Genomic DNA, 12,931 nt, shown 5'->3' on the forward strand with positions numbered 1-12,931 from the left:
ATTGAATGTTAATCAGCCTACCTTAAGTTAGAATCTTGCAGTCACAATAAACAGTGGATCTGAGACATTTTTCGTTTCTATATTCTGTTTATGTAATGTATTTATGAGTGTAGCCAAACAATGCAGATAAATAAAAGGGAGACCACCGGATTCAGTTTAACCCTTGTGCTGCCTTCCGGTCATTGTGAACCTTCGGGTCATTGTGACTCATCGTCGTGTTGCGACAACTTTACCTAATACAAAAATAAAGTGAAGCATTTTCTTTTAACCTTCGTGCTGTGGGGGGTCTGAGACACTGCAACGGTTAAAAGAAAATTACTAGAACTAGAACTATAAACTATAAACGTACTATAAACACTATTGTCTAAACTAAACACTTCTCAGTCAAAGTTCACTTCTCAGCCTTGAGGGGGTGGTGGGGATGGATGTCCCACCAAATCTGGAACCAAACCTACGCCCTTGGAATCAGTCGTAATCAAATGGTATATGTCTCTCCATACATATTTATTAACGAACAAACAATTGAACACAGAAACAACCATCTTTAACACACAAACATTAGACAATACACATAACAATCTGCAGATCGGCTCAAACACGGAGAGGGTCTAAAGTCATCATGGGGAGTCAGGTGGCTGAGTGGTTAGGGAATCGGGCTAGTAATCACTAGGTTGCAGATTCGATTCCCGGCCGTGCAAAATGACGTTGTGGCCTTGGGCAAGGCACTTCACCCTACTTGCCTTGGGGGGAATGTCCCTGTAGGCTACTACATGTAAATCACCTGTCTCCTGCATTTCATTCATCAGACAATAACACAAAACCGTGCATCTAAAAGCACCAAAATACCTCAACGGATTCTGATGCCCAACACATCTTCAGCTGCAAAATTAAATTTGTCAAACGTATTAAGGAAATTATTGATTACTCAGACAGCTAGTGTCCAACAGGAAACCCCCTAATGGAAAGGAATGAATCAGTGTCATCTAGTGGTATAGAAGATAGTTTACTCTGTATCACTCTTAAACAGAGTGTCTGTGTGTATGCATGAATGGAGACAGTTCAGTATTTTGGTCTAAGATATTTAGCCCATGTGGTTCATGTGTTTAAGTAATGTCATCTGTTGTCCACAGGGATCAACAGAAGTCAGACCAGAGTCACCATGACGACTTGTCTTCTATATTCACAGTGAGTTTTGTGTTCATTTAAAGTACAAACAAGACATAGTCATTTTAATCCGATTGTACTACTGTGTACAGAGTTCCTGGTTCCTCTGATATATTCCCTCCCTGTTTCAGGTGCTTGAGGAGACTGTCATCAGGTTTGTGAAGGAAGAGCTGAAGAGGATAAAGAGGATTCTGAGTTCAGATTTCCCAGAAGGCTTAGAGAGTCAGAGGGAGGACCAGGAAGTGGTGGACCCTGAATATCAGAAGCAGGAGAGCAGTGCCAGAAAGGGAGCTCTGAAGATCACACTGCACGTCCTGAGGAACATGAACCAGAAGGAACTGGCTGACACTCTGGAGGAAAGTAAGAGACTACATATTTAGTCTTAGTTGACCGACTGATGGTTTATGATGAAGATACAGGTTAAGATAACCAGAGTAACTTTCAACTGGCAAAGTCCAATGATGGAAAATCAATGTTTATGTATAAGCCATCAATATCTGCCATATTTAGAATAGGAAAAACTATTCTGAACTGTTAAGTAACTTTGTCTTGCAAACTAAAGCCCTGTTAATAATAACATCTGTGTTCGGTCATTCAGGAGAGCTTTCTCATCATAGACTCTCACGTAAACTCAAATCTAAACTGAAGAAGAAGTTTCAGACTGTCTTTGAGGGCATAGCTCAACAAGGAAACCTACCTCTACTCAATAAGATCTACACCGATGTCTACATCACAGAGGGTGAGAGTGCAGAGGTCAATAAAGAACATGAGGTGAGACAGATTGAGACAGCATCCAGGAAATCAGCAAGACCAGAGACAGCCATCACATGCAACAACATCTTTAAACCCTCAGCTGGACGAGACACACCTAACAGAATTGTTCTGACAAAAGGAGTTGCTGGCATCGGAAAAACTGTCTCTGTGCAGAAGTTCATCACGGACTGGGCTGAGGGACTAGCCAATCAGGAAATCCAGTTCATCTTTCCTCTGCCGTTTCGAGAGCTGAATTTGTTGAAGAAAAAAGAGTTCAGTCTGATGGAACTTGTCCATCACTTCTTCTCGGAAACCAGAAAATCAGGAATCTCCATCTATGACATGTACAATGTTCTGTTTGTCTTTGACGGTCTGGATGAGTGTCGACTGCCCTTAGCCTTCAAAAAGAACAAGAGCTGGTGTGATGTCACAGAGTCCACCTCAGTGGATGTGCTGCTGACCAACCTGATCAAAGGAAACCTGCTTCCCTCTGCTCTCATCTGGATCACCACTCGACCTGCAGCAGCCTATCAGATCCCTTCTGAGTGTGTTGACCTGGTGACAGAGGTACGAGGGTTCAATGATGATCAGAAGGAGGAGTACATCCTGAAGAGATGCAGTGATGAGATCCTGGCCAGGAGAATCATCTCACACATCAAGGCATCAAGGACTCTCTACATCATGTGCCACATACCAGTCTTCTCCCTAATGTGTGTGACAGTCCTGGAGCACATTCTGGGAACAGAGAAGAAAGAGAAGATGCCCAAAACCCTGACTGAGATGTACACAGCCTTCCTGGTGTTACAGACCAAACAGAAGAAGGTGAAGTATCATGGGGAAACTGAGACAGATCCACACTGGGATGAAGAGAGCATTAAGAGCATTCTGTCACTGGGAAAACTGGCCTTTCACCAGCTGGACAAAGGCAACCTGATTTTCTATGAGAAAGACCTGACAGAGTGTGGCATTGATGTCCGAGATGCCTCAGTGTACTCAGGAGTGTTCACACAGATCTTCAGACAGGATGGTAAAGTCTTCCAGGAGAAGGTGTTCTGCTTTGTCCATCTGAGCTTTCAGGAGTTTCTGGCTGCTGTGTTTGTGTGTCTCTCATTCATCAACAACAATGAGAATCTGATGTCTCAGTCCACCTCAGACACATCTGACGTCCACCTCTACAAGAGTGCTGTGGACAAGGCCTTGCAGAGTAAGAATGGACACCTGGACCTTTTCCTCCGCTTCTTCCTGGGCCTCTCAATGGAGTCGAATCAGTCTGATTTACGAGGCCTACTGACTCATACAGGAAGCAACACACAGAGCCATGAGAAAACAGTCAACTACATCAAGAAGAAGATCAGAGAGGAGTCCTCTCCAGAGAGATGCATGAATCTGTTCCACTGTCTGAATGAACTGAATGACCATTCTCTGGTGGAGGAGATCCAACACTACCTGAGCTCAGGAAGTCTCTCCAGTAAGGAGCTCTCATCTACACAGTGGTCAGCTCTGTTCTTTGTGTTGCTGACTTCAGAAGAGAAGATGGATGTGTTTGACCTGAAGATATACTCCAGATCAGAGGAAGGTCTTCTGAGGCTGCTGCCAGTGGTCAAAGACTCCAAAACTGCTCTGTATGTATAAAGCAATTTAAATAATGATATAATTTAGGACATACTGTGATGTGATATTTGATTATCGTATGATCCTATCGTACAAACTATGACTCTGATGATGTGTCATGTTCTCCTTGTAGGTTGAATGACTGTAACCTCTCAGAACGGTGCTGTGAAGCGCTGGCCTCAGCTCTCCCCTCCTCAGAGCTTACAGAGCTGGACTTGAGTTACAACAAACTGGGGGATTCAGGCATGAAGCTGCTCTCTGCTGGACTGGGGAATCCACTCTGCAAACTGGAGACACTGAGGTATGTATTCATGGTCTACATGAGTCAATAGCAAGGTTACAATAGCACAATGTCTTCGTATGGTTGATTTTAGACAATATAATTTATTCTCAAGTTGGGTATAAACATCATGCCAAGAATAAGATATGCTTTCTGTCATCAGTGAGGAGTAGTTTGATGAGAAATCAATGGTATTCTGCATACCTTGGTTGTAACGAGTGGTTATTTGATTTATCATCTTGAACCAGTCTGCCCATTCTCCTCTGACATCAACAAGGCATTTTAGACCACACAACTGCCGCTCACTGGATATTTTCTCTTTTTTGGACCATTCTCTGTAAACCCTAGAGATGGTTGTGCATGAAAATCCCAGTAAAACAGGCGGAAACTGTAATGGAAGAATTCAAGTGGCACTGTGTAGATCTGAATAGTCAAGATGGCGGTTTCAATACAATTTATTTAGTTTGTACAAATTAATAATTAACAGAGTACTCTGGACCTGTCATAGCGAAAGACACGCAGATGTAACCTACAGGTCGTTCGAGAGAGTGGTGAAGAACAACCCTAAAACCCTGCCTTATGTAAACTTACCCTAACCCTAGAACAAATGGTTCTTCCGATGGTGAATCCATCAATATAGCGGTCTCTGTGATTGGTCAGCACTGTTCAGTGACAGTTTGACTCCATACCAAGTGTCCCACAGTTCTTTGATGTCACTGCTCCCTCTCTAAATGAGGAGATGGTTAATAATACACAAACAGGATGTCTGACTTGGCCATCTCTTTGGCCAAAAGGTTAGGTCAGCTCGCTCAACTGATAACCATCTCCCCAATCCCGAGACCCAACTAAGACCCTCTGGCTCTTAGTTAGGTGTCATAAAACAACACCATAAATACCTTAAGACAATCTGAGTGTCCCTTCTACAGAGTAAACCACACCACAGAGCCTCAGTTTCTTACATTCGACTGTCTATAACAAAGGAACTTACTTTTTACCGCTTAAAGAAACATAGATATTGTAACTATGTAAAAAAATGCCATTACAAAACAGAACGTCAATAGACAGTTCCGTCGAGTGAATTCCAGTGCACAAAGCAATTCTGTTCTGTCCATGTTCGGAAACATAAGTGCAGACTTTACGTGTTTACTTCATCTCCAAAGAATGTATTAATTTAAATAAACAAGTTAAGAAATCATGTCACTTTAACTGTTTTCAAAAGTAATTGGTTAATTGACATAAAATAAGGCCTAAACTAAGCAGTGGGTTTTGACAAGTTACAATCAATTATGGCTTATCCGTTCTTTGACAACCCTGTGGATGAAGGTGCTCAGATTATACAAAGACAAAGAGAAAGATTTATCCCACCAGCCCAACGGGTCTTCAGAAACAGAAGTAATGCTTCCCTGACCAGTATATGTGGAAGAGGTATAGGTTCAGCAGGCCCAGCGTAGTTTATCTAGATAGATTTTATTGTCATTCTTTTTTTTTTAAATAGAGAGAGAAAAACACTTTAGCCTTCAGTGGACGCATACGCGAACGTTTGCTGTTAGAAGATAAACGTTCTCTGGATAAAGCCATACAGATTGCTAATCAAGTGGAATCAGCCACACACAATGCAAGTGAACTCTCAAACAGTGGAGTGCCGGTGAGGGAGATGAATACGCTGCCAAAGAAGAAACAGAAACGTCCGAACAGAACAGGTAACTCAAGAAAATGTCAAACAAATTCTAAATGTACACAAAAATGTTACAGATGTGACTCGGATAAGCACCTGGCAAACTCCACAAAATGCCCTGCCGCAAACAAAATATGCAAATCATGTGGAAAGACTGGACATTTTGCTAAAGTGTGCCGCTCAGGTCAAAAACATGAGGTGAGGGAGGTAGTTATTCCTGAGCTGACGGTGTTATTTATAAAAGATACTGTCCCAAAAGATAAGAAAATAATGTGCACTGTAGAATGAGGCACATTACCTAATATGCAGCCATATTAGGTAATGTCACCAGAGATTCCTCTGGTGACGTACTCAAGACAGGGAATCCCAGTATTGGGACAACTGGAAACAAATGGATACATGATGAATGTTCTGCTCCAGCCTCATTTTACATTGTAGAATCAGGTTCACCACTGCTTAGGTTAGACTTAATCCAGGCACTGAAAATGGTCATTGTGGGAAACAGAGTAAAACTCAGATCAGAACAGACAGTGAGAGAAATAGTGGTTCCACCCTTGCCTGCCCCTACAGCTTCACCTCTACCTACCATGGGCTGTGTGAAAAACTTAGTGCAGAAAGTAGAAGTAAGAGATTATGTGAAACCTATGCAGCAGAAATAGGAGGCTGCCCTTCTCTGTCAAGAATGCTGTTTCGGCTGAATTAAGACTTCTGCTAGACGCTGACATCATCGAGAAGATAGACCCTTCTCCCTGGGTGTCGCCAATCGTTGTGACTCAATGAAAGAGCTCAACAAGAATACGGATGTGTGCGGACCTCAGGGAGCCCAACAAGGCGGTGGTAACTGATTGTTGCCCCATTCCTCACACGGAGGAGCTCTTTTCAGAACTCAGGGGAGAAACCATGTTCTCCACCATCGACCTCACAAATGCTTACTACCAGGTTCCTCTACATGAGGACAGCAGAGACCTGACTGCCTTCATAACCCATGAGGGGCTTTTCAGATACAAGCGAGTTTGTTATGGACTAGCATCTCAGCATTTCAGAAAAGGATGTCCATAGTGCCGCAAGGTCTACCTGGAGTTTGTGATGACATCATTGTCTACTCATCTTGCCGTGCTGATCATGAAACTCGCCTGAAAGCGGTAATCTACAGGTTACATGACGCTGGACTACATCTGAATACAGCGAAGTGTAAACACTACCATAAAAACCTGACCTACCTGGGACACACCATAAGTCTGACTTTATGGATGCCTGCTTCTCCTGTCCAGAGCTACGTAAGCTGCAAGTCTACATGACCATAGGGTGGCCTGCGTCATCCAAAGGCCTGCCGACAGACATGATGCCTTACTACCAAATTAGGAAGGAACTTTCCATGTAAGAGTCACTTATTCTGAGAGGGAGTCACAGAATAGTGGTGCCAGTAAGGCTACGTTCTCACATGGTACACCGAGCACACGAGAGCCATCAAGGCATCGTCCATACAAAACAGAGACTCAGAGACCTGTACTGGTGGCCTAAGATGGATGCACTGGAGCAGTGTGTCATTACCACCTGTGTGTCCTGACAGTTGAATGATAAAACAGCAAAGGCAAAGGGACTTGCACTGGACATTTTGGGCCCATTTGAAAGGGGTCCTGTTGACTGTAAGTTTGCTGTTACTATGATGGAGTACTATTCGAAGTGGCCAGAGGTGTGTTTTGCTCCACAATGTACAACAGCTACAGTGATATGTTTTATGAGCACCGTGTTTAGTGAAAAAGGAAACCCCATGGCTGTGGTGACAGATAATAGCCCACAGCTAACATCGTCAGAAATGTCCTCTTTCTTGGAGGAAATTGAGTTGTAGAGAGACTAAACGGTGTAAAGAAAGCATCATCACAGCACAGAGAGAGAAAATTCGGTGGAAAACTCACGTCACTGAATTCCTTCCAGTTTATAGAGCTCCACTACATGCGACCACAGGGACGTCACCCTTCCAGCTCCTGTATGGAAGATAGATGAGAACCAACCTCTTTGTCAAGCCAAAGCTCACCACTGTTCAGGACCAGGAACTAAGAGACAGCTGCAAAGAATCAGTTACACATGAAAGAGTACACTGATGCCAAGAGACGTGCTAAGACTCCTAAATTGCACCCAGGAAGTCTTGTGCATGTAAGAAACCCTGTGCATGTCAAGAAAGGAAAGTCAAAGTTCAGTGAGCCTCATAAAGTGACACAGCAGAAAGGAGCTCACAGCTATACACTGACGGATGGGAGAACGTGGGATGCTTGGCGCCTGTCTGTGCTGCCAGAGACATTCACTCTTCCAGCAGACGAACAGAGGCCGGCGGAGACTGCTCCAAGTGAAAGTGTTCAAAATAGGAGCCAGCGAATTCAAAGACAACCAGACTGGATTAAAGATTGTTATTTCAGAATACTAGAGGGACATGTTTTTTGTTATTGTTGAAGTAACACTCAGGTTTTCTTTACAGAATATGACTGTGTTTGGAAATATTTTGCTGGTATCACATTTTGTTCCAGGTAGAAGTAACCTATGGAAGCAAATCGTTACCAAAATTCCAATGCAAATGCATTTCCAGAAATGCATTTGCATTTTAAGAATGTGGCTGCATTATTTGACTCATAAATGAAATTAGTAATCAATCATCCTATTTGCATTTTAATTTTCTTCTTCAAGAGTGCTCAATCTTTCACTTAATTAAAATGAAAAAGAAATAGACATTTGAGATTTAATTTTCAAAATATGCCCCAGCAAATAGGTCCGTGTACCTTGTGGCCATTGGTTTTTCTATTTTGAAACCCGTGTTGATAAATGCAAAATAGGGCCGTAATATCGTTTTGTCACTTTAGTAAGTCGAACACACATTTAAGTATAACGGCTTGTTTTTGGTTGTTTCGTTTTTTTTTTTAAATGACACAACCATATAACACAAATGGTATAACCAGCCATTAATCGATGTTTTGATTATTCCATATCCTTTATGCTGATATCTGCAAAAGATGAAATAGGCTCGTAATATCGTTTTGTCCATTTCGGATGTCAGAACCGGATTATGGGGAAATGCTTGGTTGTTTTGTTTTATTTTGGAATAACTGAATAACCATATAACACAAATGGTATAACGAGCCATTTACTCGTTGATACAATAACACAATACATCATTTGAAAGGATGTATTGTGTTATTGTATCTAACTGGTGAATTAATCTTTTAAGTTTCATGTCACAATAACACAATCAAGCTAACCATTCCTGAACAGTGTCATATATTCATTGATAGTTTGATCATGTCAGTACAACAGTGCCATAGATCTAATCTATAGCACTGATAATAGGAGATACTAAACCTAGTATTGATCATAGTACCAAGGGAATTGTGATCTGATTAGCTCAAAAAGACACTAGACAGTCTAGAACAAAGAGACAGCTGCAAAGAATCAGTTACACATGAAAGAGTACACTGATGCCAAGAGACGTGCTAAGACTCCTAAATTGCACCCAGGAAGTCTTGTGCATGTAAGAAACCCTGTGCATGTCAAGAAAGGAAAGTCAAAGTTCAGTGAGCCTCATAAAGTGACACAGCAGAAAGGAGCTCACAGCTATACACTGACGGATGGGAGAACGTGGGATGCTTGGCGCCTGTCTGTGCTGCCAGAGACATTCACTCTTCCAGCAGACGAACAGAGGCCGGCGGAGACTGCTCCAAGTGAAAGTGTTCAAAATAGGAGCCAGCGAATTCAAAGACAACCAGACTGGATTAAAGATTGTTATTTCAGAATACTAGAGGGACATGTTTTTTGTTATTGTTGAAGTAACACTCAGGTTTTCTTTACAGAATATGACTGTGTTTGGAAATATTTTGCTGGTATCACATTTTGTTCCAGGTAGAAGTAACCTATGGAAGCAAATCGTTACCAAAATTCCAATGCAAATGCATTTCCAGAAATGCATTTGCATTTTAAGAATGTGGCTGCATTATTTGACTCATAAATGAAATTAGTAATCAATCATCCTATTTGCATTTTAATTTTCTTCTTCAAGAGTGCTCAATCTTTCACTTAATTAAAATGAAAAAGAAATAGACATTTGAGATTTAATTTTCAAAATATGCCCCAGCAAATAGGTCCGTGTACCTTGTGGCCATTGGTTTTTCTATTTTGAAACCCGTGTTGATAAATGCAAAATAGGGCCGTAATATCGTTTTGTCACTTTAGTAAGTCGAACACACATTTAAGTATAACGGCTTGTTTTTGGTTGTTTCGTTTTTTTTTTTAAATGACACAACCATATAACACAAATGGTATAACCAGCCATTAATCGATGTTTTGATTATTCCATATCCTTTATGCTGATATCTGCAAAAGATGAAATAGGCTCGTAATATCGTTTTGTCCATTTCGGATGTCAGAACCGGATTATGGGGAAATGCTTGGTTGTTTTGTTTTATTTTGGAATAACTGAATAACCATATAACACAAATGGTATAACGAGCCATTTACTCGTTGATACAATAACACAATACATCATTTGAAAGGATGTATTGTGTTATTGTATCTAACTGGTGAATTAATCTTTTAAGTTTCATGTCACAATAACACAATCAAGCTAACCATTCCTGAACAGTGTCATATATTCATTGATAGTTTGATCATGTCAGTACAACAGTGCCATAGATCTAATCTATAGCACTGATAATAGGAGATACTAAACCTAGTATTGATCATAGTACCAAGGGAATTGTGATCTGATTAGCTCAAAAAGACACTAGACAGTCTAGAACAAAAGATTCACTGAAATTTCACATTATATGATTTAGAAATACCTCAGGAAGATCACATGATGTCTCAGTATACATTAGACAGGATAGTTTTTGGAATATTTCACAACTACAATCCAGCTTAGTAAAATCAGCTTCTCAGGCAGGTTCATTTTTCACATTGGTTACTGGCTACTGTGTCATTGTGTTCAAGTCAAATGTTATTTGTATAGCCCTTTTTCAAGCAATGTCGCAGAGGGCTTCACACACACCCATAGAACTGGACCTAAACCAACCTAAACCCTCAAGAAAGACAAGGACAAACTCTCAGGGAAACTTATAGTTAAAACATTTAAGAAAGCTTGGTAGGAGCAATTCAGTGAGAGTTCCACTCTTCCAGAGGTGGTCGGTGTTGAAGAAGAGGTGCAGACCATAAGCAAAGCATCATCAAGCATCAAGAGTAGAGGTAACAATAAAAAGTGTTTGTGATCCCTCCCTAATGATAATCTTCTACAGGCTGTCAGGCTGTCACATCACAGAGGAAGGCTGTGCTTCTCTGAGCTCAGCTCTGAAGTCAACCTCCTTCCTGAGACAACTAGAACTAAGTAACAATGATCTGAAGGATGCCGGCATGAAGCTGCTCTCTGCTGGACTGAGGAACCCACTCTGCAAACTGGAGATACTGAGGTATGTATTTATGTTCTACATGAGCCATTAGTAAAGTTACCATCATCAAGTTGGGTATAAACTTAATGCCAAGAATGAGATATGCCTTCTAGTCATCAGTGAGGACTAGTTTGATAAGAAACAGGCAGATTTGCTGCATCTGAAACACTCTAAAACATGCTGTACATAATGATTGGCTTATATTTTATTTCATGTTTTTGTTTATTTTAGACAGAATGAAAATGTTGATGCAACTGATTCTGAATGTGCAACACGACTGCAGTCTCTTTGGGTAGTGTTAACAATCTGTATGCCCTTGCCCAAAGGGTAATACAATACAGCTTAATTTAATTTTCAACCTTAAACCTATTTCGCATTGAAACACAACCTGTCATTCATCAAACTTTGTGAACATCTGGGGTTTCCCTCTTCACAGTGGAAACATTTTGACTTTAATCTGTGAACACCACTTGTTTTATTACAACACTGAAATGTGCAGTCATGGCTTTCGCAAAGAGAGAAATGGAGGTACTGTCATCTTCAGCACCTTTATAGACTGTAACCTAAATCAGTAGCACACATAATCTCAATTTCTTATTGTGTACGTGTGTGTCTGTGGTTGTTGTGATGTATTTTTATGAATGTTAGGGTCACTACGAAAAGTAAGACATTTGAAGTTAAAAAAAGAACTATTTGAGGGTTTTCTCTGCTGTTAAATATAATAGCAGTTATGTTTGACCCTGAAGACAACACAAGGGTTAAGATATACTATTCATCATATTATTGTACATTTACCTGGGCAGTGAGTTTAGCATCTGGCGGCTGTTGTTCCTGTGGTTGACGCCTCTTCCACTACATGAAGGGTTTCAAATTAGGAATGGCAAGAAAAGTGTGCTTGATGTATAATGCTACTGTATATACTGTATATATGTATGGAACTGGCTATTCACATTTATTCTGACATACTTTACTTCATAAGATGGTAGTATTCCATCTGAGATGCAGGGAGAGTCAACCAAATGCCCCATACCGAGTGAGATTTCAAACACATATCTGCTCTTTAAAAAAGGGAAGAAAGAAAGTTGAACACAGAACGTCAGTCTTTTATTGATCCTTTGCACAGATCACAAAAGGTGACATTGGCCATAAAATGTATTGAGGTTGGCCCTGCTAATGCGTCCTAACATTAAGAGCACAGAATGCAAACATGACTGTTACAACTTAAAACTAGAATTTTGGAAAGAATATAAAATGTTGAAATAGCCTATATAAAGACATAGGCATGATGGTGTTAAATGATTATCTGTAATCCATGAACAGCATACTAATATAGCAGTTCCTCTTCTCGCAGGGAGTGCAGAGCCAACAGGCAGTCAGGTTATCTAATGACTTAACATAGTTAAATAAATACTGACAGGCATTCTCTGTTATTTAAAAAAAATATGTATTTGCTAGATACGTTTTTTGAATACTTTTGGTTAATTTCACTTCCATTTAATTTCCCCTTTAATTTTTTAGAAGAACTTCTTATATTGTCCAATAGCCTGAAGTGTTTGATGGCACGCTCAGTCATGTGATCTCTGTCTCTGTATCAGTTATCCGTGTTGCTAAAAACAACACTGTTAACTGAAGGCGTCTGAAGGGAACCAGATGTCTATCTGCTCAGAAAACTCGAAGCTAGAGAAAAATTTACCATCTGAAAGTTAAAGTCTATTAGTAGCCGGTCCAGAATAAATAAGTTTACTGAGGCTTTTTACGGTAATTTAGAAGCAAATTACCTCAGGTTTACCACAGAAAATTCTCAGGGTATAAACCAGGACGTTTTGTAGCTAATAGGCTACAGAGCGACTGAAGTGGGATATTCTTCAGTTGGAATCCAACTCAGTGGAACAAGTTCGGCAGGTAGGCTGATATTTTACCACTTTATTTGTATAAATTACGTTTTAGTTGACTGCGGCAGGGTGTGGGGAATGGAAGGTAGTTAAAAATAGCTAGAAAGAGGCAGCAGGAGAGAGCTTTGTCGGG

General features: G+C 40.7%; 1 protein-coding gene across 13 annotated transcripts in view; it reads left to right on the forward strand.

Annotated features, from left to right (window-relative positions):
* The window catches only part of LOC134038951 (NACHT, LRR and PYD domains-containing protein 3-like), a 201,505-nt gene that overhangs the window by 181,975 nt on the left and 6,599 nt on the right, over positions 1–12,931 (forward strand). For 8 of the 13 annotated variants that reach the window (XM_062484638.1, XM_062484650.1, XM_062484642.1 and 5 more), the window contains 5 exons: positions 1,131–1,185; positions 1,296–1,524; positions 1,763–3,539; positions 3,662–3,829; positions 10,757–10,927. In XM_062484638.1, coding sequence (XP_062340622.1) covers positions 1,131–1,185; positions 1,296–1,524; positions 1,763–3,539; positions 3,662–3,829; positions 10,757–10,927 — 2,400 coding nt within the window. The remainder of the gene's footprint in view (positions 1–1,130; positions 1,186–1,295; positions 1,525–1,762; positions 3,540–3,661; positions 3,830–10,756; positions 10,928–12,931) is intronic. The other 5 variants (XM_062484641.1, XM_062484645.1, XM_062484639.1 and 2 more) reach the window with 4 other exon arrangements.

This window comes from Osmerus eperlanus, chromosome 18 (genome assembly GCF_963692335.1).
Source record: "Osmerus eperlanus chromosome 18, fOsmEpe2.1, whole genome shotgun sequence".
Lineage (NCBI taxonomy): Eukaryota > Metazoa > Chordata > Actinopteri > Osmeriformes > Osmeridae > Osmerus > Osmerus eperlanus.